The 27237-nt window shown below is 50.6% G+C and overlaps 9 protein-coding genes across 9 annotated transcripts; 5 read left to right on the forward strand and 4 right to left on the reverse strand.

Annotated features, from left to right (window-relative positions):
- Nucleotides 1–1262: 1262 nt before the first annotated feature.
- Nucleotides 1263–2027, forward strand: LRP88_14586 (SDR family oxidoreductase; the record flags this gene model as incomplete). The annotated part of the gene is made up of 1 exon (XM_083250925.1): nt 1263–2027. One exon carries the CDS (start codon nt 1263–1265, stop codon nt 2025–2027), a length of 765 nt encoding a protein of 254 aa, XP_083093325.1.
- A 1807-nt stretch (nt 2028–3834) lies between these two features.
- On the forward strand, nt 3835–5056 carry LRP88_14587 (uncharacterized protein; the record flags this gene model as incomplete). The annotated part of the gene is made up of 3 exons (XM_083250926.1): nt 3835–4037; nt 4096–4239; nt 4294–5056. 3 exons carry the CDS (start codon nt 3835–3837, stop codon nt 5054–5056), a joined length of 1110 nt encoding a protein of 369 aa, XP_083093326.1.
- Nucleotides 5057–5774: 718 nt separating this feature from the next.
- On the reverse strand, nt 5775–6797 carry LRP88_14588 (alpha/beta fold hydrolase; the record flags this gene model as incomplete). Its single annotated transcript, XM_083250927.1, has 1 exon — nt 5775–6797. One exon carries the CDS (start codon nt 6795–6797, stop codon nt 5775–5777), a length of 1023 nt encoding a protein of 340 aa, XP_083093327.1.
- A 682-nt stretch (nt 6798–7479) lies between these two features.
- Nucleotides 7480–8616, forward strand: LRP88_14589 (uncharacterized protein; the record flags this gene model as incomplete). The annotated part of the gene is made up of 1 exon (XM_083250928.1): nt 7480–8616. The coding sequence occupies one exon, from the start codon at nt 7480–7482 to the stop codon at nt 8614–8616; it is 1137 nt and encodes a 378-aa protein (XP_083093328.1).
- A 1749-nt stretch (nt 8617–10365) lies between these two features.
- LRP88_14590 (chondroitin AC/alginate lyase) lies at nt 10366–11787 on the forward strand (the record flags this gene model as incomplete). The annotated part of the gene is made up of 3 exons (XM_083250929.1): nt 10366–11234; nt 11302–11514; nt 11652–11787. 3 exons carry the CDS (start codon nt 10366–10368, stop codon nt 11785–11787), a joined length of 1218 nt encoding a protein of 405 aa, XP_083093329.1.
- A 4570-nt stretch (nt 11788–16357) lies between these two features.
- LRP88_14591 (uncharacterized protein) lies at nt 16358–17497 on the reverse strand (the record flags this gene model as incomplete). The annotated part of the gene is made up of 1 exon (XM_083250930.1): nt 16358–17497. The coding sequence occupies one exon, from the start codon at nt 17495–17497 to the stop codon at nt 16358–16360; it is 1140 nt and encodes a 379-aa protein (XP_083093330.1).
- A 3139-nt stretch (nt 17498–20636) lies between these two features.
- On the reverse strand, nt 20637–22073 carry LRP88_14592 (uncharacterized protein; the record flags this gene model as incomplete). Its single annotated transcript, XM_083250931.1, has 3 exons — nt 20637–21496; nt 21591–21649; nt 21703–22073. 3 exons carry the CDS (start codon nt 22071–22073, stop codon nt 20637–20639), a joined length of 1290 nt encoding a protein of 429 aa, XP_083093331.1.
- A 640-nt stretch (nt 22074–22713) lies between these two features.
- Nucleotides 22714–24901, reverse strand: LRP88_14593 (uncharacterized protein; the record flags this gene model as incomplete). Its single annotated transcript, XM_083250932.1, has 3 exons — nt 22714–23518; nt 23570–23952; nt 24038–24901. 3 exons carry the CDS (start codon nt 24899–24901, stop codon nt 22714–22716), a joined length of 2052 nt encoding a protein of 683 aa, XP_083093332.1.
- A 692-nt stretch (nt 24902–25593) lies between these two features.
- On the forward strand, nt 25594–27237 carry LRP88_14594 (uncharacterized protein; the record flags this gene model as incomplete). The annotated part of the gene is made up of 2 exons (XM_083250933.1): nt 25594–26109; nt 26191–27237. 2 exons carry the CDS (start codon nt 25594–25596, stop codon nt 27235–27237), a joined length of 1563 nt encoding a protein of 520 aa, XP_083093333.1.

Consider the following 27237-nt stretch of genomic DNA (forward strand, 5'->3'; position numbering starts at 1 on the left):
ATACCGGCCCTCGAGTCTTAGGTCGGAACGTCTCAGCCAAGGTGCCTGTTGCGACAGACAGAATTAGGGCCCAGCACAGTCCAGCCATAAATCTGAGAAAATAGAGGGCACCAATGTTATGAGCAAACCCTACGCCAAGCGTGAAAAGGCTTCCGAGTGGTACGCTCACGACGTATATCGGACAACGACCTATGGTTTCAGAGAGCGGGCCGCCGATGAGAGGACCAAAGCCAAGGGCAAAGACGTAGAGCGCAACGGGTATCAGAGCTTTGGTGCTGCTAACGTTGAAGTCTTGCATGAGTTGAAGTCTTGCTGGGCTGACGATAGAAGTTCCGATGGAGCTGACTTTGTTAACAAGACTGGCTAGGATAGAGTCGTCCCATACTCACGCCAAGAACCCAGATGATGAAATCATCGCTACTTGCAAGGTTTTCTTCCATAACGGCCAATTCAAAGGATTGTATGGATCATCTTCCCGCCGTGAAATCTGTGCGTTGTTAGAGGTTTCGCTCTCCTGAGTGGTTCCTTCGCCAGCTTCGATGGGTTTGTCTTGCAGCTCAGAATCCTCCATTTCACATTCATTACGCAACATTGTGGCATTTGGGACACTGCCTGCTGTTAAAATCGCCATCTTGGTTAGATATGAGCCAAGAAGAAAAGTGAGCGGTAGAGAGATTGGTGTCTTGCTGCCCCCCTCCAGCGCAAGTAACCATTAAAGATATCACTCATTTGAAGGGCCGTTAATAATTATTGATCAAGCCGAATATACGAGATTCGGCTTAAAGGATCATTTGTAATGTCACTCTTTGGTGAGTGCGAGTGCCAAGCCGACCTCCGATATGCTTCCGCAAAACCCGCCTTACGCCCGGCGGGTTGCGCAACAGGACGCATTATTAATTGTATTATATAAAATTCCGAGCACTTGCTCATGGTATTCTCCGTGTGCAGTATTCTCAAAGGCATTTGGGTTCGGTGATTAATAATAATACACCACTCAGTCTCGGAATAGTGACAACTCGTAGGAGACTGTCCGCGTCTCCGCTCTCGCGTCATGTTTGTAATCAAGAGTTTCGGTGGCGCGTTGGGAGGACGTGATATCTGTCCTAAACACTGAGTTCACGATAGAAAAATACATCAGACCCTCTAGTATTTAATCCGGACTTCAGGACCAAGCGGAATGTTTCGATAACATCATAAGCTCTCTGGCCAGTCAAACATATCCTCAAACATATCCTCAAACAACATCCTCCTATCACTTCAACATGTCACTTCCAAAGACCTACCTGATCACAGGTGCCAACCGCGGCATTGGCAGAGCACTAGTCTCCAAACTTCTTCTTCGAACCGGCGTCACAGTCGTGGCCACTGCTAGAGACGTCTCAAAGGCGTCCTCTCTGAACGACCTACCCAAAGGCGAGGGCAGCAGGCTGATCTTGGCCAAACTGGACTCGCAGGTGGATACGGACGCCACAGATCTTGTCTCACAGCTTCAGGGCAAGTACGGCGTCTTATCTCTGGATGTAGTCATTGCCAATGCTGGTATCGCGCACTCCGGAAGCACGGTTTTCAATACGACTCCCGAAGCAATTCGAGACCATGTCAACACAAATACTATCGGCCCCGTCACTCTTTTCCAAGCCACTTATCCTTTCCTTAAGGCCAGCAGCACCGGAAACCCCATTTTCCTTGGCATATCCACTCTCTTCGGTAGCATCAATGGTCAAGACTATCTTACTAGTTTCCCACCGATCATGAGCCCTTATGGCGCGAGCAAGACAGCTCTCAACTGGCTCATACATCGCATCCATCGAGAAGAACCATGGCTTACCGCCTTTGTTGTACACCCCGGCCTGGTTTTGACCGACATGGCAAGCGGACTGCTTCCTCCAGACACCAACCTGGCCGCCTCTGGGGCCATCGACGTTGACACGAGCGTGGCCGGGCTGCTGAAGCTGGTCGATTCTGCGAGTCGAAATGAGCACGGAGGGACTTTCCAGAACGTGGATGGGACAGTGCTACCGTGGTGAGACCGACATGCTGCCCTCGTGGTGGCAAACTAGGATTTCAAGGGGAGAAATGATCAATTTGTAGTAGGTGTAGCTATGATAGAAAGGAGAATGAGCTAGGGTTGAGTCTTCTCAATACGATGTGTCTGTGTTTTGGAAATCGAGAGCTGTTACCAGCACAGAATCTAGATGTGACCCACGGTTCTGTAACCCGTGACGAGCCAACATACCCTAAAGGGCTGAAGCGGGACACCCAATGAGTGTCTATACTACATTTCAGAGTCGTTCCTGGGCCAAAACTTTTTGGGTGGTCAGATGATGCTTGAAACTCACCGTCATCGCCAACCATGGGTTTTGTATGTAACAAGACCCCACTCGCTTCGCGCCAGAGGGCTAACGAGTGAAACAGTACCAGTATATCTATTGGGGGAAAAGGATCGCTTCTAAGTTGATCCAAGGGGAATCCACGCTGGGGTGAAGCCAAGGACCTTGCGAAGGGGGAATCAGCTGTGAGATAGCACGAACCAAGGGGAGGCATAAGGCAGAGGATTATTGCCCAGCATAAGCCTTTCCCACACATCTCTGTAATTTACAATCATTTACACCTGTTTTCTTAGATCCACTGGGCGGAGATCGGGATCCATACGATTCTTCCGCCCCAAGGCTCATTCCAGGATCCGAGACTCGGCGGACCAAGGCAACGTTGCTCTATGCTTGACCATCACACTCAAATAAAGTGCTCAATCAGGTCCTCAGGCACCTTAGTCACGTTTTATTAGCCAAGGCTGATTTGAAATCAGTCTCTGGCACCCAGTTCGTTGTCCTTTAGCGGAGACGTGGTGATTACTCAACAAGGGTGAGGTGCCATGCGCTAAGCTTCCTAGTAAGTAATCTGATCAAGACAATAGAGCACGCCATACGGCTGATTATGTTTCTGTGGCGTGATTAAAAACCTTCCAGAATGGAAATGCCAGATACCGGCCGCGTGCCTAAGCCTGATGGATCGGAGGATTGCCAGGCCGGGGGATGGATTTACAATTAGAATTATAATTAGCCCGCGGCCAACTGTCATACCTTTATGACTCAGCTTGCGGCGGAGTCGCCTAGATGCACGGCTCAAACAAAGTTAGGCTTCTTACAAATCTGCTGTTTCTGTTGAACCTTGCCAGAAGAAGCAGTACGGGAGTTGCAGTATCTAAATAACTGACAGGCAAGTTTTTGGCTCCTGGGGTTTGCTAACTCGCTATTCTACTTTTTCAATGACGCACTTGTCAGACACATGATCAAAAAACACAGAGACACACGGCAACATCAAAACCCAATGCTGCAAAACACCGTAAAACTCGCCATTCATTGGAAGTCTCAACTCCTGAGGCCAATATGTCGCAGCACCGAGGTACTGTGAGCGACGGGGAGAAGGTAACCCTTACCAATAAATGGCGCACCTCTTTGACTTCAGTCTGTATCATTCTCTGCCAGTTCGTGCAGGTAAGTCCTTACTATCCAACTACCCGAAAGCCCAATCTAATACCGTTAGATGATACCAGTGGGAGCCGGAATCAATGGTAGCCTACATATTGTAAAAGGGCTCGGAGCCCCCCTGAACAAGCCCTCTGGATCGTGGCCTCGTATCCGTGAGTGGCTGCAGCTTGAGAATTCATGGTTATAACTAACATGAACAAGCTTAACTCAAGGAACATTTGTCATCATTGGAGGACGTATTGGCGCCGTGCATGGGTACAAAATCACCGCTGTGGTGGCAGGTGCTGCTTGGGTCATATTCCATCTCATAGCAGGCTTCATGCGCCATGTCATCTCTGTTTGCATCATGCGCGCCCTCAGCGGTATCGGCGCAGCATTTGTTATGCCCAATGCTATTGCTCTGATCACGATCAACTTCCCGCCCGGAAAGACGCGTAATCTGACGGTTGGATTGTTTGGAGCAATGGCGCCTATCGGGGCGGCTGGGGGGAGTGTCTTTCCAGGGCTGTTTGGTCAGTTGCTGCCGTGGTGGTGGCTGTTTTTCTTCCTGTGAGCGCTCCTTTGTCCACTGACAATATGGTATGCGTACTAAAAGAGCCCCTTCAAGAGCAATCCTAGGGGCGGTTGTATATGGTCTCTTCTTTCTTGTTGTCGAGGGCGAAGAGCAGCCCATGGATCGAAATGGGAAAATCGACTACGCTGGCGCTTATTTTGGTGTCGCTGGGTTATTCCTTTTCAACTTTTCTTGGACGTAAGTAGCATGCTGAACCCCCTGCACATCACTAATAACTGATTATACTCATAGACAAGCAAGCTTGGTTGGTTGGGACCATCCCTATGTCTATTCCATCTTGCTAGTCTCTCTGCTACACCTAGTTGTCTTCGCCTTCCTCGAGATCAAAGTTGTCGACCAGCCCATCATGCCTATAAGTATCTGGTCCTCCCCGTCTTTTAGCATGATGATTGTGTCGGCTTTTATCTCTTTCATGAGCTTCGGCATGTTACTCTGGTACGTTACTGTCTGGAATCTGGAGGTCAGGGGCTACAGCATATTGCTCAATGCAGCGGCGTTTGTTCCCCTTACCATAGGCGGCGCTGGTGCAGCTATACTCAGCGCCCACATCGTGCGGTATGTAGCAGCACAGTACATCTTCGCCATCGGATCACTTGCGACTCTAGTGTCCTTGATTCTCGTGGCTATGATGCCTGAGCAACAGTCATACTGGGCCCAAGTATTTCCGGCACTCTTGTTGGCATCTCTGGGGCCAGACTTCCTGTTCACGGCCTCCCAGCTCATTGCGAGCGGGACGGTGAAGCGGCCTCAACAGGGAGTCGCCGGGTCGCTCATTGGGACCGTCTTGGCTTATGGCCTAGCTACGGGGTTGGGTTTTGCGGGGACCGTGGAATACTACACCAACAACCAGGGGAAGGATTTGGTGAAAGGATATCGAAACGGCCTTTATCTTGGGATCGGAATGGCCGGGGCGGCCATCATTCTACCTTTGTTGTCGGTTAGAATACCAAAGGACACGAGAGAGGGATGGGATGAAGAGACAATTGCCGACTAACTTGACACAATGGACTGGCTCGGGCCTCATAGAACTTTAAAATCAGGTTGATAATCATGATTAACGCCTGTATAGAGCCAGCCACTTGGCTTGACGGGGGTTTGATAGGGATCACATTATTTATGTAATCGAAGATGACGAGGCTGTGTGATGGGCTTGTAGTCGACAAGAAATGGCCCTTACTAGCGGGGAATTCGTGATTAGGGGTGTAGGGGGTGGCTTGTCGCCTGTCTTTTTAACGATATGTGACCTTGGGTGAGTCTCAAATACATAATCCATATATTGCAAGGTGTTGTCTTACTGATGTGTTTTCTTCTGGGTCAGGGTACAGGAAGAAAAAAAATTGAGACCTCAGATAATGTAAGCATCTGCGATGGGCTGAATCAACTTGCTGCGATATCGTTGTCAGTTCTTTTGTAATACCAACAAAGCGCAGAATCGATCAGTAGCCCTTGAATCAACGCTCAAGTAGTCAATTCGCTTGCTAAGATGAGGCATGGCCTGTTTTGGAGGGCACTTAAATAGCATCTGTTCGGAGCAAGATTGTGAGGAAATGTGTTCAGCTTTAGTCAGGCGGCGAACTAGCCAAAGTGAAAATGTACGATAATATACAAGAAGGAGAAATTTTGTCTGCCACGAAGCTGTCAGCGCCCCAAGATTGCAGGATAACGTGGATTCTGATGGGGAAACTTGACTGGTATCCAAGCCTCATTTCCTTTCAACGTCCTGAAGATGGGCGCAAAAGGTTCTTGGATTCCAGCCAGTCGCTGATAATCTTGGCCATTTCCTGAGGTTTCTCAAGAGGTATGAAATGGCCCGATTCAACTTCGGCAGTGGTCAAATCTTTGATAGCAGTCCTGGACTCTTGTGTTTCATACAATATACCTGGTCCCAGCGCATCCTTTGACCCTGATATGTGTAATAGAGGCTTTCCGACTCTGTCTGCACTTTCCGGAAGATGCTTTTCGACTTCATAGTGTGTGCCGTTGACAAAGGCTTGATACCACTTCAGAGGCGAAATAAAACCAGTGCCTCTAAACTGAGCCTCGACGTCCTCCAAGAAGCCAGGTTCGGCGGCGAATCCTTCAAGCTGCATTCGTTTGTCTGCCATCAACCAGTTGCGAAGACCGTCCTTGTACCCAAACGTCTTCTTCATTGTGTCATTCTCCGTGCCTCCAGCCGAGAAGAAGCTCTGCAGGTTGCCTGACAAAAGGGACGCAGCTTCAGGACTGGAAAAGAACTCGTAGTAATAACCAAGAGGAAACCCTATTAGATTCTCCCGTTCCTCCACAAGTTCGGTAATATTGATAGGATTCCGGATCGGGGCTTGATAGTAGGAGCTTGATACAACGATGGCTTCCACTTGTTCTGGGTAGTAGAGGTAGTAGCGATGAGCAAGGAACGACCCCCAGTCATGCCCGATTGGGATGACGCTGGTGATATTTTCCGCAGCTAGGATCTCAGCGAGATCGCTTGCCATGGCATCCGAGGCGAAATAGGAAACGTCCCAGGGCTTGGATGTGCCACCGTATCCCAGTAGATCGGGCACCAAGATTCGAAGTCCAAGAGTCAGCAGCCAAGGGATGACGGACGCCCAGAGTTGGGCCGTGTGTGGGAAGCCATGGAGCAGTAGCAGGGCCGGGCCATCAGCAGTACTGGTTGCGTTGCTGGCCGGACCGGCGTAGTAGGTGTACTGAAGGGATCGAGAGTTGATAAGCTGTTTTTCCATAAAAAGATCCATGCTAGAAATGGAAAGAAAAGAGCCGATGGTGAAGAATACTCGCCTTGGTAGTCGACTAGATGGCTTGCTTGGTGGCGTGACTCCCGTATTTCTTATAAGGGCTCAGAAATATCAATTGAAGCTCAACGATCGCATCAATAGGTTTAGCGACTAATGGTTTGCAATTACAGTTCAGTTTCCTGACTCATCTCGGCATTCTTCCCAATTCGGAGGAAAGGGTAGTCTGAGAAATTGATTATATATTTTATTATAATATCGCCGACTATTTGTCAGACTCCACAGCCGAGTTCCACCAACAATCACAACCCAACTGCGAATTATTAAGCCTCGGAAACAAAGAAACTACGGTGCACTAAATGGATGACCATAATTATACACAATAATAACTAAAATGGCTAAGTTGGGGAACTTGGCGTACTTTCAGACGGCCTCCGGCCGAGTATGAGTAAAACTGTTCTCGGATGTGGCAACACAATTATTATCATCACATAAAGCGTAAATCACTAATCAACCACGGTTACTACTCCTCATATATTACTAATTAATACTCAAACGGCTGCTCATGGGCGGAGGAAATATTTATTAAAAGATCAAACTTCTGCCACTTAACTTTCCAACACACTTACCTAATACTCAAACGCGTACTCATATCAGTCCTCAATTATCTTTTCAAACAGCAATCATGTCATCTCTCAAGAAAATTTTTATTGTGGGCGGCACTGGCGCTCAGGGCATTCCCGTTGTTCGCGACTTGGCACCCGTTTTTGCCTTGCGCATTCTCACTCGAGACCCATCTTCGGCCCGCGCCCAACAGCTCCTCACTTATTCCCCATCACCTGGACAGATAGAGTTGTTTCAGGGAACCTTCGAGTCTATGTCAGATCTGCGTCAGGGCCTGGAGGGTTGCTGGGGAGCATTCATCAACCTGGATGGTTTCACTGTCGGTGAAAAGAGCGAGACCTTCTGGACTATACGCTCATACGAACTGGCAATTGAGCTTGGTCTCAAATCATTTGTCTTTGGCAACTTGGATTATTACTACAAGAAGGCTGGGTATAAGGACGAGTTTCGTGTTGGACATGCAGACGGAAAGGGACGATTGGGAGAGTGGATGATCGACCAGCACCGGCGAAACCAGAAATCCCTTGCGGGCTACGACATGAAGGTATCCCTGTTCACGACGGGTGTGTATCTCGACATGGCGATTTCTTCTGCTGGGCCAGCCGTACCGAAAATTGAAGTTGACGAAGTCACGGGTGAGGATATCCTTACCTGGCGGGTCCCCCTTACCCACGATGGAGCAGTCGTGCATGTTGCGCTGGACGATTGTGGCTTCTACGTCCGATGGTTGTTTGAAAATCCTCAAGAGGCGGATGGCCGAGACTTGGAAGTGGCTATCGAACACGTGCATTACGACGATCTTGCCAAGGCATTTGAACGAGTCACTGGACGAAAGGCACGTTTTATCGATGTGGATTTCGAGACATACTGGAGGGAAGGATCCCTCGCCGAAATTGCGGACAGACCGGTTGGCGTCGCGGCCGATGTAAGTGACAGCGCCAGTATGACCATCAAACAGAACTTTACCGGATGGTGGAACACTTGGAGGGCATCTGGTTATAACAAAGGTGTCATTCAGAGGGACTACGCTTTACTGGATAGAATCTTTCCCGGGAGAATTCGCACCGCGGAGCAGTTCTTGAGGCGGGTTGACCAAGAGGAGCGGAAGAGGGGAAGTACGCTGTGGGACAAGATGGTCGCTAACAAGCCGATTCTGAAGGTTCAAGAGGATGGGTTCACCAGTGTCAGGGACCTGTAGTTCCTACATCAAGAGGAGCCTCCTTCCATACAAGTATCTGTAGCATCATTATTCAATACGTTTCATACCTGCTTTCGACATGGCCTAGCAAAAGGGCTGTTATGCCCTGATAGTTGATGCTTCGGGAAAACAGAATAGAGTTTATCAAAAGTCATATGAGACGACGGAAAATCTTGCGTTTATGCGCGTGAGCCCGACCGGAATAAAGATTATACGGACCATAGGAGAGCAAGCCACGGATGTAGGGTAGGCTGCCATGCCCACGGACCACCCACACCACAAGAAGGAATCCCTAGACAGCCCCTGCGTGGGCCTGACAATGCCATTACCAACCGCGGACCTAGCTTAGCTTCCTTGTCTAACGTACCTTCGAAGCCAGCGACGGCAGTTTCCCCGTGGTTTAATTTAACACCTGGAAATTCTCTCCGAGATGAGGTCCGTGCTCTTATGTTAGTTTGGATCGTGATGAAACTGATCCCTGTCTACGGACAAACCCTCGGGGACATGTCCGGTAGCTATCCGCGTCATGAATGGCCTTAGAAACATTGAAAGAGCTAAGAATTTCCACTAACAATGAGAATCACGATAAAATTTTGGTCTGCACACAAAATCGCAACACCTAAATCGCTTCAGACCATCGGTGCTAGATCAAGAGAAATGGCAGTTCTGGTAACAAGAGCTTTCGACTGTTGGAGGGCATTCACCGTCTCTGCAAAATCCCCACCCCTGGTTTCGTCTGGAGAATGACATATCCACCCTTGGTAGTTGCAGTAGACTCCGGTGGGATGGTGCGGCTTGTGTTGTGATCTTTGATAATCAATCTTCTATCGGAACAGCCCATGCCTGTCGTGGCATGACTTTTTAGATCATCAAGGCTCTAGTTCTGCCCGTGGGAAACGGAAAGAAATTACGGAGCGTCATGAGTAGCGCTTGATCCTTGATTATCGATGATAGACTGGATTCGGGTTGTTGGTTGTGTTCTGATGTCTCCACCACACCCAGTCTACGATGTCTCGCTGCCACCACCCGTGAGCGGTCAACTCACCCATACGTCGACATAGATAACTCCTGGGAACAAGGCGTTTATAATATCTGATGCTGACAAAGAGAAGGCTTGCATCTGCCGCCCGCTTAGCAATCTCGAGCCAAATCTCCCCGCAGTCAAGGGGTGGGGGGTTGCAGAAGATCAACTCTGCATATAGTCATTGGATCTCACTGCCGCAAACCCCCCTTTCGTCACTGTAGTACAAGCAATAGCAAGTGTTGCGCAATGACCGTAGCCTACAATGCTACAAGGCGCCGGCGCCGAGTCTCGCCTTCAATAATGCTGTCCTTGATACCTCACACTGGCCACCGTCCGTGAAGCATCAAACGATCGGCGTCAGTGTGGGTCTGAACGAAGCTGTCATCTTTCACTGAAACGCCCGGCTGGGTCGGCATTCTAAGAGCTCGGAGTCTGGATTCTTTGATCACATCACTTTAGCTTTTTACCCTCGCATGTTTGATCGCTAGCTTTGTCGCAGGTTGTATTACAGGATTAACAAGGGGTAGATGACAGGGCCCCCCCACACTGGCCGCAGATCGATGGACCACGGCGGCTAGGCGGCTCGGTTCAGGTTTTAAAAGGACGTGAAGGCCGATAATTCTGCTACTGTTGTTTCTTTGGACAAGCATTTCGCCAGCCATTCCTTTATTCGACCTCTGAAGCCAAGTCTTCTAGCCACTCATTTTGAATCTTCTTCTTTCATCATGGCGAACGCCTACGCTTTTTTATTTCTTTGCTTCTTTTCTCTAACTTTCGCCTTTACTCACCCCGGCCTGCTCGTAACCGAGTCCGACATTGACCGCGTCAAAACCAAGCTTGCTGCCAAGAAAGAGCCCTGGGTTAGCTCTTGGGACAAATTGACAAGCATTCCTTTCTCCGCCGCCGACTACAAAGACCACGCTACCGCTGAAATCTATCGCAGCGAGAATGGCGAAGCCTTGTGGCACGATGCGGCAGCTGCCTTCAATCTCGCCTTGCGCTGGAAGATCACCGGAGATGAGCAATTTGCCAAAACTGGAGCGGATGTCCTTGTTGCATGGGCAGACAAACTACGGACTTTGAAAGGCGGTGGAGATGATGCGTATCTCACTGCTGGATTGCAAGGCTACGAGCTGGCCAACGCTGCTGAGTTGCTGCGGGATTACAAACCATTCGCTGACAATGGACTTGATCGTGTCATCTCGATGATGAACGATATCTTCTTGCCGATGAACGTCGACTTCTTGAACCATGTCCTTGGATCCCAACACAATGTCAAGCACTTCTTTGCCAACTGGGAGCTCTGCAACATTGCCTCTACGCTCGCTATTGGTGTTCTTACGGACAACCAGACTGCATGGGACTTTGCCATCAACTACTTCAAGCATGGCGAGGGCAACGGAGCCATCAACAATGCCATCACCGACCTTGTTCGTGAGCCGGGCACCGGTACAGTTCTTGGCCAGGGGCAAGAGGCTGGTCGTGATCAAGGCCATTCATCCCTCGTCTTTCAACTATTGGGAGTCATTGGCCAGCAGGCTTGGAACCAGGGCGAGGATCTCTTTGCCTACAACAACAGCCGAATCCTCCTTGGGTACGTATTATCTTTGTGCTTGTTCACCTTGAACATTGTTAGACTCACAAGCTAACCAACTCAAAAGTGCCGAGTACTTTGCCAGGTATAATCTTGGAAACGATGTCCCCTTCGAGCCCTATACGAATGGCATTGTCTCATTCACGGAGATCAGCGACCAGTCTCGTGGCGCTGTACGACCTACGTGGGAGTTGCTCCACACCCATTACGTCCAGATCAAAGGACTTGATGCGCCTTGGACGACTGCCTATCTGAACAAGTCTTTGGAGTTCTTTGGCGGGTATGAAGGAGGGGCCGGATCATGGGGTGAAGGCTCGGGGCATTACGATGGACTGGGATGGGGATCGCTGCTTCATCACCTGGACGAGGCTGATGTCAACCTTCCAAAGCCATCAACTGAGACTTCGATCCCCACAGCTACCGCTTCTGTGTCGACTGCTGGAAACTCCCAGCCATTGTCAACCACCTTTTCTACCGTCCACACTTCACCAAGTTCTACACTCCAGGCGACGGTCACCAAGGAAACAAGTACGTCTTCACCATACGTGACTGAGTCGACAGTTACGGTCAGTCCCCTACTATCGACCACCACAAGCATTCCCGCCATTACCAACCGGCCCGCGATTGGCCCTAAAAAGGGATGCATTGCGAAGAGGTTTCATGTTTAAGCTGTTGAGTCTGACGGCAACGGCCCACCAGCGATCCATTTATGCTAGAGGGTAACTTGCTGAAGCAATCACTTTGAATGTTGTTCTAAATGAAGGTGTGTGTCTCGCAGCTGGTCTGAGAGGAGGGCAGGAAACACCATGGATTTAGGTAGGCTTTTATGTAGCATTAAATTACAACGTCAAGGGCAGCACCTATATGCATCCAGAGGGAATACACGGGACTTGATGAACATCTCTCGCTTCAATACACAGCCAAGTCGGAAAAAAGAGGGAGAACAATTACCGATCTACCAGTACAGCCCATGTTGCCAAGAACTTCAGGTTCCAACTGCATTAGCTTTATGTGCTGGCCTTTGGAGCAGATGACCCGTAAGCCATTAACGAATACCATGTAAGAAACCACTTCGAGTCTCGCCCCAGCGGGATTCATACTTGGGAAACCGCCCGGAAGCTGTCCCGGACAAAATACTCCGAATTCCGATCCTTCCAATGCTTGATAAGGCTCTGAGAGGCCCTGGAAGGGGTCAGCCAGTACATCGACCTTGCCAATTCGACCGCTGGCCAAGTCAGCAAGGAGCGTCTGTCAATCAGCATCTGTTTCGGTCTCGTCAATAACACCCAGGCTGCCGGGAGGGATCTCACAGGCCTATTGTGCAGCCAGAGAATCAACCAAGTTCCGGTAACGATCAACTACCAAGGCGATCCGGCCCTCGGAGCAATCAGTATCCTTCAGGTGCGAGGCCAGCCCCAAGCTCTCAAAAACAAGACCAGCGGCTCCCATACCCTCGGCTATAAACTCAAAAATTCATAGGCTCAACGTTCCTCAATTTCGCAAGAAACGAGCCAGAGTACCAATACGACCCCCTTTTCAACCAACTGGTGAAGCGCTCCAATGGATATTTGCAAGAAAACCTCCTAGGGCCCAACAATGCCGACAAGTTGATTAGAGCCGTTGCGAGGGACTACGGCGAGTACATGAGGCACATCATCGACCGCAATCTCCGAGCAAGCAACACAGCCTCTCGAACCAACTTTTTGAGTGCTACAGATGGGAATTCGACAACATCATCTCACAGCAATGACGACTGGCTCGTACTCTGCGGATGTGACGCACCTTGTCATCGATGGTACCTCGAAACTTATCCTTCAGGTTCTCTTTGCCACCATGTCCGGGCTTAGTCTTTTAGGCTTTCTTCTAGTCAAGATACGCGGAACTCTCCCAAGGGATCCATGTAGTATTGGAAACACAATGGCTTTACTAGCCGACTCGCAATTATGTGACCGGGAACTCGGGGTTATCCCTCAGAATGTAGAGCATATGAGCGAAAGACTGCTGAGGCAAGCATTTAATGGATGGGTGTTTAGCCTAGGATGGTGGCATCACGATTTACAAGGTGGAAATACAGCTTCAGCGGAGGTATATCAGTCAAGTTCTTTGGGGAATACTTTGAGCAGCGCGAGTTTGAAAGCAAGGCAAAACGAGAAACGATTTGACATAGACATTGGGAGGGCCAGCCCCTGAAGCTGGCGATCTGGGGGTAGACTGCAAGGTGTGGTCTAGATTAACGAATGCGAAAAATCTTACCATCCACCCTTGACTCCTTCTGCAAAGCGTTCATCATTTCCCCATACATAATACCCTCAACGTAGCACTCCCCTATTAGTCCGTAATGATTTCCACATTCGCAGAGTCGGAGCACATGTGGGACGTCGCCCCCAGATAGCAACACAATTACATCTCCCGCTTTCATATCATCAGGCCCAATACCGATCCACCCGCCCGGGGTCGAGAACGCCGATCGCCGATACAGCACCGTGTCCATCCTTCGCTGAAACCTGGAGAATAGAGCCATCTCCTTGTCGAGTGTAGTATCGGCACCATCTGGAACCTTGTAGTGCCCGGTCTGTCCTAGGACCGCGTCTATATATCCGTCAAAAAGTCTAGAACAATAGTCTGGAGCTCGTTTAGCGATCTGGAATATCTCATCTCCGATGACGGTTCTCCAGATTGCCTCCTTCATTGTCTTGGAAGCTCCATATTTTGGATTGTAAGGGAGATCCCACTCTGGATCGTTGCTCGCCCGAAATTCTCTTTTGGGTTGCACCTCGGTTTCCCCCTCTGAATTGGAAGTTTTAGGGCGAGAAGCTCTAAAGAAGATGGGAAGGATTGCATCCCAGTCCTTCAAATATGCCACGCTACCAGGAAGCATGTACCAAGCCCTGTGGCACTCCTCTACAATGTCCACCTCCATTCCGCATATTCCCAGCTCTCCAGGCTGACGATTGGGAGTCTCAACCGGAGCTGACTTCAGCGAGGCGTCGTAGCCTACAGCACGAGGCAGCCAGTCTGGTAGAAACGGTGTGGGTCGGTACGAGGGCTGAACGTGGCTATAGTCCCGGATCCAGCTCGAAGCCACGTTCTTCGTGTTTCGTTGCCACTTGAAAACTGGAAGTCCAGGGGGAGCAGATTTCCCGTTGCTTTGGTCCCACTGCGGTATGATATCCGGCGCTTGCCCGGACAGGATATTGAGTTTTCCTTCTGCGAAGATGAGATATCGGGTGACTTCTTCATAAACATCCTGAACTGACTTGTTGTAGTCTATCGTGAGACTCGATTTGGCGTCGTCGTTGGTGAGTCCTAGGACACCATAGATCTTGTCTCTTGGGTCCGTGGCGAGGGACTTCTTACTTGACTCAATCAGTACCGAGAGTGGAAGTCCTTTCTTCAGAACCTCTTCGTGTGAGCATATGTCTCTCAGTGTGCTCAAGCCTTCTAGTGGATGGGAAGAGATGAGTTCGTGGAGCTTCTGCCAACCAGGGCTTTCTCGGTTCAACTCAGCGTGATTGGTTACTTTTCTGTTACATTCCTTTAGATCATGCCACCATCGTTTTAGATGTGGCCATGGAATGTGGTGTTCACCACACAAGAAGACCGGATCTTGACGAGGTAAAGCAAATTCTTGGATGATCCATGTGCGATGGAACCATGCCAGCTCGGAAAACTCGGTGAATGCTACAATGGCTAGTTAGAACTCTAAAGTGGTTATGGCTAATAACTAGTCTTTACCTGATGAAATTTCCTCCGGGGAAACTACCAACTCGTGTGCGATGTGCTCCAGCTTATCTAGATGGAAGTCTTGGTCTTGGGACGCGATAAACCGAACGCATGAGACGATCAAGTCCAGGCCAGTCGTTGTTTCGCCCAGCCACACAAACTCTTCCCTTGCCGCCTTGTAGATGTCTCGCATCAGCGGAACCTGTGTATTCTTTTCCTCGTTCGAAGACTGGTTGATGCAGATGGCGTCGATCCAGATGACAAGCGGGGTTGTGTCAGATCTCAGGTTCAGAAGGCACTGGTGGAGGTTCCGAGTGATCATCACGGTCATGCTCTGGACGGTTATAGGGACCTTGTCGCTTTCCGGCCCCCAAGAGTATGAAAGAACGCTGAAATCCGGACTGTTGTCGAGGGATTCTCGGAAGAGGTCAGCCTTGAGTGGGCCATCACCGCTACCAGGTAGGAGTCGCAACAGACGAATCTCTCTCTCTTTCGGCTCAAGAGTAATCAAGCTGTATAAGCTTGGGTGAGATTCCTGGGCATCCATGGTTTTAAGTAAACCATGTATGGATATGAGAGAGAGAGAGAGAGAGAGAGAGAGAGTTACAGTTGAGGAGGAATCTGAAAGACCGTGAAGCGCTGACGTCGATGAGGCTGTGCTGTATGACAAGGTAGTATCACGACACCCCTGCACAGGCACCGGCTGATTTTGTAACCACGTAAGCATCCAATTAGCCCGAAAACTCGGCAAAGTCTGAGCCGTGTATGCCACCATTATAGAAACCAACAACCGCTAGGGCCTGCCACTTCAAGCCAAGTTATAGGGCAAAATTCAACTCCATCGCATCACAAATCCATTCTGGTTCATCTCCATTCAACCACTCAGAGCCTCACCAGGTAAGCTCAATTACCCAAACGTGAGACTACTGTTTGGGAAACGTTGACGCTAAAGGAACCCGGTCACTAGGTGCTTCGTCATTCTGTTAAAGTAGCATTTTATAGACAATGGCATGAGATCCAGCGTACAGGGAAGCAATGCCACATCTGCTCGGGACGCTCTCTGACCCATTTACAATTCGATCATTATTATTGCGTGGTTCATTTCATTACTTAGCAAGTAATCCCAATATTTGTCTTGTTATTTTCTACCATACCGCCCACATGAGTTGAACGAGCCCTCGCTGTAGACTTTCGTACAAAGGCTAGATCAAAGAATGCGCTAACTACCTTGGTCTACCGACCTCACAGCGTTTCCACTCATGTTGTATCAGGGCAACTGCAGCATAGCAGAGCCCAACAACCCCAATGGGAAGACCAGCATCAGACCTTGACGTCACCGTATTCGCCCAAGTACAGCTCATCCCTTCCATTACCCCCAACGATGGCAAGGCATTATTCATTCAATCATCCTGGCTCAAACCTTCATACTGTTTCGGTCCCAGAGAATGCGTCTCATGCACGACTTGATCTGAGCCTAGACCCTGCGCCGGTTCGATTTCCGTCCTCTTTGCCAGACAACTCATTTCGTAGCTCAACACAGCCCGAGTAAGTATAGCCGCGAATACAAAACTGTAGATTACTGGAAGAGAGTCACCCAAGGGTATGAGAACGATGCTGCCAATGAGGACAGTGCCCAGGATGATATGAAGGCCGGCAATGAGTCGAGTGAGGGCTCCAAGAAGGCGCTGCAGAGTTTCTCGGGTCCCCCGTTGTTGAAGCCTGAGGCTCGGGCCTTGGCCACATGGAGTCAGTTCAGCAATGATAAACTCGACCCAGCGGTTTCTCCTTTTGTATCCCGATTGAGGCGTAGCTCGGTGGAAGGCCAGGGCGAAGACGACAAAACTGAGTAGGTACAGCGGCAAGTTCAAAAATGCCCATCCAAATAGCGTGGCCGCTTCCGGTATGCCGGGGACATAGACAACTAACGGAGCCAGGGATATGGCGTGGTATGTAAACCGGTAGAGTTGGTAGAAGTAGTTCGCCGTTGACCCCATGGCGATGACATACTCGACAAGAGAGACGAGAACTTTGGCAATGAAATATCTCCCGTCTAGAGCCCTTATCGGCGCGAGCGGCGCAGAACCCTTGCCTGCTTTCTGCAGAATGCCTTCGAAATCGAACTCGGCTGGGTTCGGTGACATCAGTCCAAAACCCAGAAACGTCGCGAGAACTGGTCTTCGGGTGCTCAGAATACTAATCTCGGCCATGCTGGGTCCGAACTGAACAAGTCCCGCCGGGAGAAGTGCCAGCAGGATAGCTGTCACTGCCATGTTTGCCTTGTTGAGCTCTCCCCATTCCTCTAGGATACATTCCATCAACTCGCCCGAGTATTTGTGCCCCAAGCCTGGATCAGGGAGGCTCTCATTGAAGTAATTTGCAAACTGCTCGGGGCACGCCTTATGGAAGCGCCATTTGGCGTATTGCTCCACAGTCGGAAAGAAGTGTTTGAACTGGGAACGAGAGCGGTCGAGAGCCGCAGTCGCCGGAGATATGTATAGACTGTGGGCTACCAGGAGGTAGAGTGTGTTCGAGGGACGCATTTTGGCGATGGTGATCCGATACTTGCGAAGTGTTGAGATATCGGCCCAAGAAAATGAGAGAAAGGACGGACACCTAGGAGCAGAGGAGACTTGGGTAGAAAAGAAGAAATAGGTCAGAGAACTAGCCCCATGCACAACCCTAGCATGACAAGGCCAACATCACGCAGCCCAAAGTCCACTCTTAAACGTTCGCTGGAGAAAGTACGAAATGGGGGCTGAAAACCAGCCTGGGTTATCTGAGTCCAATGAGGGCTTTTGCGCTCATCCATCATTTGTGGAGAAATGCATCTCGGCGGCACGGAGTGGAGAAGAGTAAGCAAAGTTGCTGCTTATGGACAGCTGACGCGGACTTGTTACTCTTCTAGACGCAGCCTTGTGAGGGGTTTAGACTCATCATTTAAAAATTCGCGCGTGCCTTGTTTTGTGGTGTCCAGTCACGGTTGCCAAGGGCCTGTACGCCTGCAAGCATTACCGTTCTGCGGCCCCCAACGGTTCAGGGCTAGTTTCGTCAGTGTCACGTTGTCTGTGGGAGTAAAACACGCATGGATCCGGGTTTGCCTACGATCTCTTGGATCAAGTTGAGTGCTGCCGGTGACACCTAGCAACGGGTGACTCTATCAACGTTGTTCTCACCCGACCTGAGGACTAGGAGCAGCCATGCGATGCGCGCTGTGCTATTTTTAGCCATGCCTGAATGTTCTGAAGGTGCCTTCTTGGTCTCGACGGTGGTTACTTGGGTTATTATAAGTAGGTGAAGAGGGCTTCACCTAACAAGCCTCTATCCTGAGAAGGGCGCGGATCTTTTCGACTTTGACTAGTTTACGGTCTTTTGTAGCTCTGTAGAGTCTATGTGCGTATTAGTTGCTATTCTCTTATCAGCCCTGGCTTCACAAAGGGGTAGACGAGCCTGGTAAGTGGTGTTGCAGATCTTCAACCGATCCGCCATTTGCTTCGCCGGGATATTATGCTGGGTGAATGGGTTGACTGGCTTGCGCAGACCTACCTAATAAAAGAGATAAACGCGGTAAAGAATGAACTTAGAAAAGTAAAAGGCCGAAGTATAGGCCAATCTTACACTCACGATGACTTTTTGCACTCGCGCCACGCCTTCGTCAAGTACGGGTGCCTTGTAGCAACCACGAAGCAGATGGTCTCAATTGCCATGTTAAGATGAAGACGGCCAAAAATTTTGACAATTCCTACAATTGACCTCGTGTTCTGCGAGATGGTGTAGGCCGGCGCCACCACGCTATTGGCTCTCTTGGAAACGCGACCTACTCCCTGCTGACGGGCGGCATCAAAGACGACCTTGCCTCCCAGAAGCGTCTGCTAGTAGACCTCTAACGCCACTTTTATGCCAATTTCGAGATTGGTATTCTCTCCTTTGGCGAATTTCCGGGCGGGTTTGAATCCTTCTCCGACCTGCTCCTATCTTTCGCCGGATCGCTCCAACTTGTTCCTGGGAATGCCGTTGGAAAAATATTGATATGATTATATAAGTGGTCACACATTTGCTTGGGACTAAGTGCCCTCGCCATGTCCACGCGTCCTCATCTTCATTCTGAGACATGGCAATGAAGTCGGCGTTCGACCCTTGACTTGAGACCATTACCAAGGACCGCAAAAACGAGGGGCGTCACCTGGACACCTACAACGAGTTGGCAATGTGCAAATTTGAGAGAGCCAAGACAAACATGATACAGGGTGCCGCATAGGCACGTGCAGCCCAGTCCACTTCCTGGATGGCCTCGTTATCTCGTACCCAGACCGGGGCTGAACGGGCTCGAGCGCGTTAGATAACCAGATGAACCTCCCAGGCCGCTCTACTGTTTTTAATACGAGCTCCCTCGTGACTTGTAATACTGTCCAAAATCGTAGACCATCCACTTGTTGTTGCAACCTGTCCGCCCATGATCTTGGTGGTGAGGTAGTCCATGAAGCTCGCTTAACCACCTGAGCTCGGCTCGGCAACACGGGTCTTGCAATCCTTACCCCAGGCAGCTCGCTTACAAGGGAGCATGACGCAGCACCTGGTCTACCCCTGGCTCCTGGAGGGGCTGTGAAAGCAAAGACACGGCATCCAAAGTTGGGGGCCAAGAATGCGTCCAATGGTTTTCACCTTGACATGTCGTGTGACGGGCCGCTAAGGTGTAATAAATAGCCGAGGATTGGTTTGAAAGTGTCCTGATTGATCATCACTACCTTTTGCACCTGGCAAGCAGAACAATTGAGTATGTTGAGCCGGTTTGAAGAACGGTTGCAAAGAGCCATAGTTTGGGATGAAGTTTATGGAGTTAGCCTATTGAGATGCTGCATAGTCCGACCGTCTCCTTGTTTTGGTTTGTAACACTAGCGCTCTTCTTAAAGATTAATGCTGTGTTAGCTGAGGCTCTTTCGTTGGGGTGGCTGGTTGATTGATCTCATTAAGGCCGCATCAAGCTGCCGTCAGCATGGAGCGTCACAGTCCCACAGGCGTGTATACGGCTCTTCTGGTTGGACAACAGTAGCGAGTGAGCCAGTTGGAAATGCTAGGGCTGCATTTGATGTCTCATCCCCCGTGAGAATGCTTCAGGGGGGGTTGTAGAGGAGAAGATCACACCACACTTTTAGCCACAGAAGGGCGAGGAATAAAGGCAGCCTTCAACTCAACATGATAACACTAAGAACACAATTTTCAACATAGCCATCATAACTGAAACATTGTCACGCAATAGACGGTTTGTTCTGGCATAGAGCTCTAGGGCGCGGTAATAGCATGTGGGATCCCTCCGATGGCGAGGCCACCAATGACCGTCAGCCATAACAGCGCAAGACATACCTAGTTATCAATACATGACGGCATTAAAACCTGATACCGCAAAACAAAAAAAGCTATTGATTTTAACTTCCTATGGAGGTAGCCGTATCAGCATTACTATCTCATATTCGAAGGCATAACCAAGCACAGCCAAGGAGCTTCTGTCAAGAAGTGTAAAATGCCGAAAAAGTTAACTCCCGAACATATAGATACTGACATTTCGCTTAAAATAGAAATCCCAATCTATAGGCGAAGCTATCTACGCAGCCCAACACGTAAATACAGCAGTCTTTCCAGCGTTGAGTCAAGAAGCTCAGCAAGTCTCATCCGCCCGCGAGCTTTTCATAGCTTCCATCGCAAAAGAGTGAAGCTCAACCGCTCAAATTGAAATGGTTCTCCCGAAGTCCACGTTGTGTCGCGGATACCGATACTTTCGTCATCCGCAGAATTGACGTCAGAGGCACGGTACCTCTCTCCGCCAACGGTGAAGACTTGAACTTCCGTGCCAACCTTGATGCCATCAAGTTTTGTTGATAGGTTCTTCTCCTCATCCGAGTTGACAACTGCAACATTCATCCACCCGTTCTCGTCAACGGCCGCGCTCGCATCAAGCTTGGGCACTACGCAAGTGCTCTGAATCCACTCGGGCCATGTTGGCCCGTCATAGGTTCCTGACCGAACATGAACTGCAACAGACTTGCCACGCATGTATCTGGAGAATAGCAGAAGAGGGAAGTATGTTGTCTGCTTCCACACTCCCTTGGGGGTTGTCATGAGTGGCGCAATGACGTTGACACTCTGGGCAATAGTGGCCATCCCAAGTTCTTTACAGTTGCGGATAAAGACGTTGAGCCAGATGGCCACTGCCAAGCCATCACTCAAATCGTACTGCTCCTCAGCTCCCTTGTTCCCAGGCGCTCGCTCAAGATCCCAAACGTTCCACTCGTCGAAGCATATGGTGGGTCTTTTCTTCCCCAGAGGCTTGCTGTTGATGCGGTCGACTTCTGGGTATGGAGACATGTCAAATTCGCATCTCGCGAGGTCGATGAGTGATGAGCAGACTTGGATGGCTCGCTCAGCGCCGTACACCGACGAGATGTTGGTATAGTGCCCCTTGCCCATGGAATAGTAATGGATGGAGTGCATGTCTACCCATCGGACACACTGCTGGAGGGTATATCGATCCCAGTCAGAGTATCCATCTTTTCCGCAAAGAATCAATTGAATGGAGGGGTCGAGTAGTTTCAGAGCTAGTTGTCGTTAGTGAATAGACTGAAATATGAGATTCACTCATACCTCGAGCCCATTGGACAGCCTTCTTGGCGTAGTCTTCCTTCGTATGTTGCTCAACTTGCCTGTGTCTGGTCAATAAAGTAATTCAAACTGCCATGTTGCTTGTGAAACCAACCATGGACCCCACATCTCATTACCAAGGGCCCAGTACTTGACACGGTAGGGCTCCTCGTGACCGTTTTGCCGTCTCAGGTTGGCGAAGTAGGTATCCTTGTTACTGTTGCAGTACTCAACCCACGCAAGAGCATCTTCGAGAGTCCCCGTCCCCATGTTCAAGCACAGATAGGGCTCCGCTCCGACTTCCTTACACCAAGCCATGAATTCGTCGGTGCCGAATGTGTTGGGTTCCGTTCCCTCCCAGGCAAGCTCTGGTCTCTTCGGACGCTTATCCCTGGGACCGATGCCGTCTTGCCAGCGATAGGTGGCGCAAAAATTGCCCCCAGGGTAACGCACAACAGGAACCTGAAGTTCCTTGATGCATTCCATGACGTCAGTCCGTAATCCGTTCTTGTCCGAAAGGCCGTGACTATTGTCTGGCTCATAAATTCCACCGTATATACAACGGCCCATATGTCTAAAGAGTCAATTCGGAACCTCCAGGGGGTGCAAGATGCTCACTCAGTGAAGCCGCCATAAATGAGCGGGTTGATATCTGCTATTGTGTGTTCTGGATTGAAAGAAATCGATGGCGAGGCCTCATGGCCTTTGAGGAGTGGCGTAAAAGTCGTCATGGTACCATTCCCTTGGTCTGGATTGTCAAGTCTCAAATGGGCTGGCTGGTAGTGGAAGTGACAGAGAGGGTGACAGAGTTCATATATGGCTTTCAGACAAGCCTGAGAGATTCACAAAATGGGAATTGATGATGAATCTTGGAGCAAGTCTGAGGCCCTTGCCTGAACAATATCCTTGACACCAATATCACCATTTCGTAGTGCTCGTGACCTTGGGAAATCGTCTCATCGGGGAATATCGCTGTCGGGGAGTATCACGGTCCCCCCTGTTCCCCACTACACTATCCCCTGTCCCCGATCCATCAATATTCCCGAAAGGACCAAAATTTGACGAGCAGTTCGCGGGTCACGAGTCATTCAGCCGATGGGTCAATCCGTCAAAGCAGTCAAAAAAATCAGGTACGTAATGTCTGTGGTTCAACCCCAGCCCTGACGGCTAGTTCTCTGAAGCGCTCCAGTAAGATACCCAGGTCTGGACTCTCGTCCTGCCAATACTCAATGAGCGCAATAACCCTCCCCACTGACGCCCTCCATCCACTCGGGAGAAGATCTTCCAAGCCACTTATCTGCTGAGCTCGAAGTGCCGTGGCAAGCAGCAGCAGCGTGCTACGGGAGCATGTCCTAATCATCAGCCAGGTTCCCTGATGGCGGTGCCAGAAGCCCTCCTCGCAGATGGCAATACGATACGTAGCAGTCTGTAGAGCTGCCTGTGCCGTGGCCAAAACATAGGGATTGAGCTCACCGACGTCCTTACAAACAGCTGCCTGGACAGCCGGGAAGTATAGAACGTCAAGGATGTCGATGAAGTGACCTCTAAGGATCCCACGCAGCGCATCCCCGGTATTCTCCAGTGGGTCATGGGGGAAACGCATCACTGCGGGCAACATTTCTTGCCATGTATTCAGCTTGGCCCTGAACTCATCCACGTGGCCCCTGAACGCATCCACCCCGGACGTGACCCACCAGTTAGTGGTGTAGTACCAAGAGCCGACCCTGTAGCGAGCAGATAGGGCCACGTTCATGATGCGACGCAGGGCGATCTCGGCCAGGTAGAAAAACCAGCCTTTCTCCAGATGTTCAGATTCGGGCCCCATTCTGTCCGCTACCAGCTGGCTGGGGCCCGGAGGAGATGGGTAGAGGTGTGAGTATTGCATATCATTGAGGATGGACCCGGGAAGGCCAAGCTCGGTTCGCAATTCCCTGCAGATGCCCAAGTTAGAACATCAACTGGAGCGGCTGTGCGAAACGTACAGTTCACTCTTGAGACAACTCCAGTAAAGGCTCTCCTCCATTTGTTGGTCGCTGGCACTCATTCTCTCAGTCTCTGGCGACTTGGCCCGCCCTTCTTCATCGAGGCTCCCTCCAGCGACCAATAACCCCACGCACTGGGACCCAGCTTGGGAAAAGGCCTTCCAAGCAGCCATGATTCGGAATGTTGTCATTAAATAGACAGCCGTCAAGAAGCTGCACTGAGCAGCCATGAGGCAATTGCTGTGGTAAAGCATCCCAATCCGCCGTTGAGCCATTTGAAAGTACAACTCTGCACGGTTGAGGCGACTTGGGTGTTTCGAGTATCCAGGGTGAAACTCTTCGGAAATCTTTGCCGACAAGACGCTAATGGCGCAGATAAGAAGCTGCAATAGTCAGTATGAAATGTCTAGAGAACTACAACGGCAATATTTGCAAATGTCACGAGTTGAGCAGAGGTGTAGTCCATACCACAAGACACGTTTCTCCATCCCATCGAAGCCCGGTCTCGGCAACATTTCTCACAGAGGCCCAGAGTTCGTTGATGTTGAAGATAGGGTTCTTGACATGGTTAGTAACCAAAAAGTTCTCGACGAGGTTTCGAATGACCTCTGGGTCGAGGTCAAACAGGCTTTCACTCCCCACGACTCGGGGAATAGTGTCCACGCGGCCGAGGCTAGAAGCGAGAGACGGGTGATTCACCGAGAAGATGTGCCATTGGAGAATCTTTTCGACTCGCATCTCGGAGCTTCTCGTCACAATGTCGCCCGAGGGTGGACGGTCATAACTAGTCTCTTCCACTCGGCCAGGAGTATCCACACCGACATCCCATCCCGGGGTGGCTGTTGGTGGCTCAGTGTGTTCCGCTGTGCAGCTACGGGCCAGGTCCCGATTGGGACTCGACACGTGGTGTTGGCGATCGAGCAAGGTGGTCAGTCTCTGCTCCATCTCCCCAAGCCGCTGCAGAATGGCCAGACTCCCTCTGTCAAGCTTTGATGGGTCTGAGGGGGCGTCCTCCGGGTACACGCAAGCGCCACCTGTGGCCTTGCAAAACCCACAGATGGGACGTTGGTTATCACACTTTGTCTTTCGGCTTCGGCAGACTGTGCACGCTGTTCCCGCCCGACGACGAGAATATGATGCGGCTTCCCTCGAGACAGGTGCGTCCGCCGAGCTAGGCTGAGAGCGCTGCTGTGGGACTGGCAGCATGGCAGGAACCGGAGGTAAGGCTGCTTGCGAAGGAATCCAGGTTCTCTTGGATGATGGTGGCATTCCAGTACCAGGAAGTGTACCCGATGAGTCGAGCGAGAGGATGTTGGCGAGCAGGGGCTCCATTGCAGTTTGCCTTTTTGCCTCCAATCTTGTATTTCGCGCCTGGCCTGGAGGAGTTGCTTGAACTTCTTCAGCTGATCCAGTCGAACGATGGGTTTACCCGTGGTTTCTCCTCGCCCCAGGACGACTGAACAAGGTTCAACTCTTCCAAGTCAGTGCCGACCCAATGACGGCTCAGTCGGCGACGGTGCAGCAAACTACTGTGGCTAGAGAACCGGCTAGGGGATTCTCCACCCCGATACTCCCCGGCCCACTTAGTCTTGAACCTGCTTCGATTATCTGATTGGCCCAAGGCCGAGTCTGTTCCAGGAGCAACCGTGCCACTGTTGGATGTCTCCTCTGACGGCAACCACCGGACCGCCTCCATGGACTAACAGCGGATTCAGTCGCTGCAGACGGTGGAGCCTTGGCCACCTGTAATAACCCCGGATCGTCATCGGGTGACTCTCTTGTCTTTCTGGGGACCCCAGATTCATGCTTTGTCGGGTCACGGTTGACAGACCATGAGACCAAAGCTCGAGACTTGGTGCAAGTCTCCAGCAATACTTCAACTCCTCAGTCTCGATACATAAGTAGCCTGTCCGCCCCGTGAGCTCACCGGGTCGCCTTCCAACCAAGCGACTGGCATCCAGTTCTGACAATTATCTTTATTCGTTCCTACACCAGAATTGCCCGGCCACGTCATTTCGTCTACCATGGACTCGTCTAAGAACGACGAGGCCAAGTGTGCCGAGCACATCCACGATGCTTCAGAAGACCTCGCTCGAGTTGCCAACCATGAGGCGCACGAGCTCGGTCCCATTGCAGCCATGCGGAAGCATCCCCTCGACACGGCATGGGCCTTCTTCGCTGTCATCTCATGTCTGCTAGTCTCTTTCGAGAACCAAGCCTCTGGCATGGTTCTGAGCATTCCACAATTCCGCAAGGACTTTGGGAACGAGTTTGAGGGATCCTATGTCCTTGACGCTGATTGGCAGTCTGCTTTTTATGGCGGACCTGTTGCTAGCTCAGTCATTGGAACCTTCTCTGCTGGCTATCTTGCTGACAAGTTTGGACGAAAGCCAATCCTCCTTGTCTCTATCGCCCTGTCGTTCGTCGCAATCGCTATCGAGTTCATTGCTACTACCCCGGCTACATTCTTCGGTGGAAAGTTCCTCAACGGGTTCCTGGCTGGTGTAATCCTGTCTGTTGCTGTCACTTACGTTGGCGAGGTACGCTTCCGAATCATACCCATAAGAGGCATATCTCCCATCACACATGCCGTCATTTACTGATACTTGGCTATCAATCAGGTAACCCCCATGGCCATTCGTGGCTTATTCACATGTCTCACGGCGCTGATGATGACTATCGGCCCCTTGACAGCAGCCATCATCGTTGACAACACTGGAGCTACGGAGTCACCCTGGGCATATCGAGCCATCTTCTGTTCCCAATTCGGATTCGCTGGAATCTGCATCATCCCCGCCCCTTTCATGCCTGAGTCCCCTGTCTGGCTATTGAGTGTCGGCAAGGTAGACAAGGCAACGCAAGCCCTGCGCCGGCTCGGATATTCTGGAACCAGACTGGACATGCAAATCTCCCAGATCCAGACAACGCTTGACAAGGCTAGAGAGGAAGCAGCCGGGGCTACCTATCTTGACTGTTTCCGCCGTTCAAACCTACGCCGTACCATCATCTCCATCATGCCCCTGGCTATTCAAGCACTGGGTGGTGTATACTTCGTCGCTTCCTATGGAACCTATTACATCCAGCTCGCGGGGTATAGCACGGCAGCCAGCTTCAAGCTTCAGATAGCTCAGCATGGACTTTCCATGGCCGGGAATATCTGCTCTTGGTTCCTGGTAGATCGCGTCGGCCGTCGACCATTGACCTTCTGGGGCACGTTTTCGGTCACACTCATCCTACTTGTTGCTGCTGGTCTGGCCACTGAGGGCAGTCCAGGCGCCATCAAGGGCTCTGTCGCCTTGATCGTCGCCTACAACTTCTTCTACAACATATCCATTGGTGCGACTGCTTATACCCTTCTGTGTGAAGTCGCCACCTCGCGCCTCCGTGTCAAGACCATCTCGATCGGCATTGCTCTTCAATACACCATCTACTGCGTATGGGCCTTTGTCATCCCCTACATGTTCAACCCCGATCAGGCCAACCTCGGTGCTAAGACTGCGTTTTTGTTTGGTGGTCTTGGAGTGCTTTGTCTAGTCTATCTCTGGTTCTATCAGCCCGAAACTGCCCATCGCAGCTATGAAGAGCTTGATGAGCTCTTTATGAAGAAAGTCAGCGTCCGCCAGTTTGCCAACTACAAGACGGATGCTGAGACAAAGGAGGTCAACTAG

The sequence above is a fragment of the Fusarium phalaenopsidis genome, assembly GCF_050370095.1.
Source record: "Fusarium phalaenopsidis strain FUZ10S chromosome Unknown contig_32372, whole genome shotgun sequence".
NCBI classification, from domain to species: domain Eukaryota; kingdom Fungi; phylum Ascomycota; class Sordariomycetes; order Hypocreales; family Nectriaceae; genus Fusarium; species Fusarium phalaenopsidis.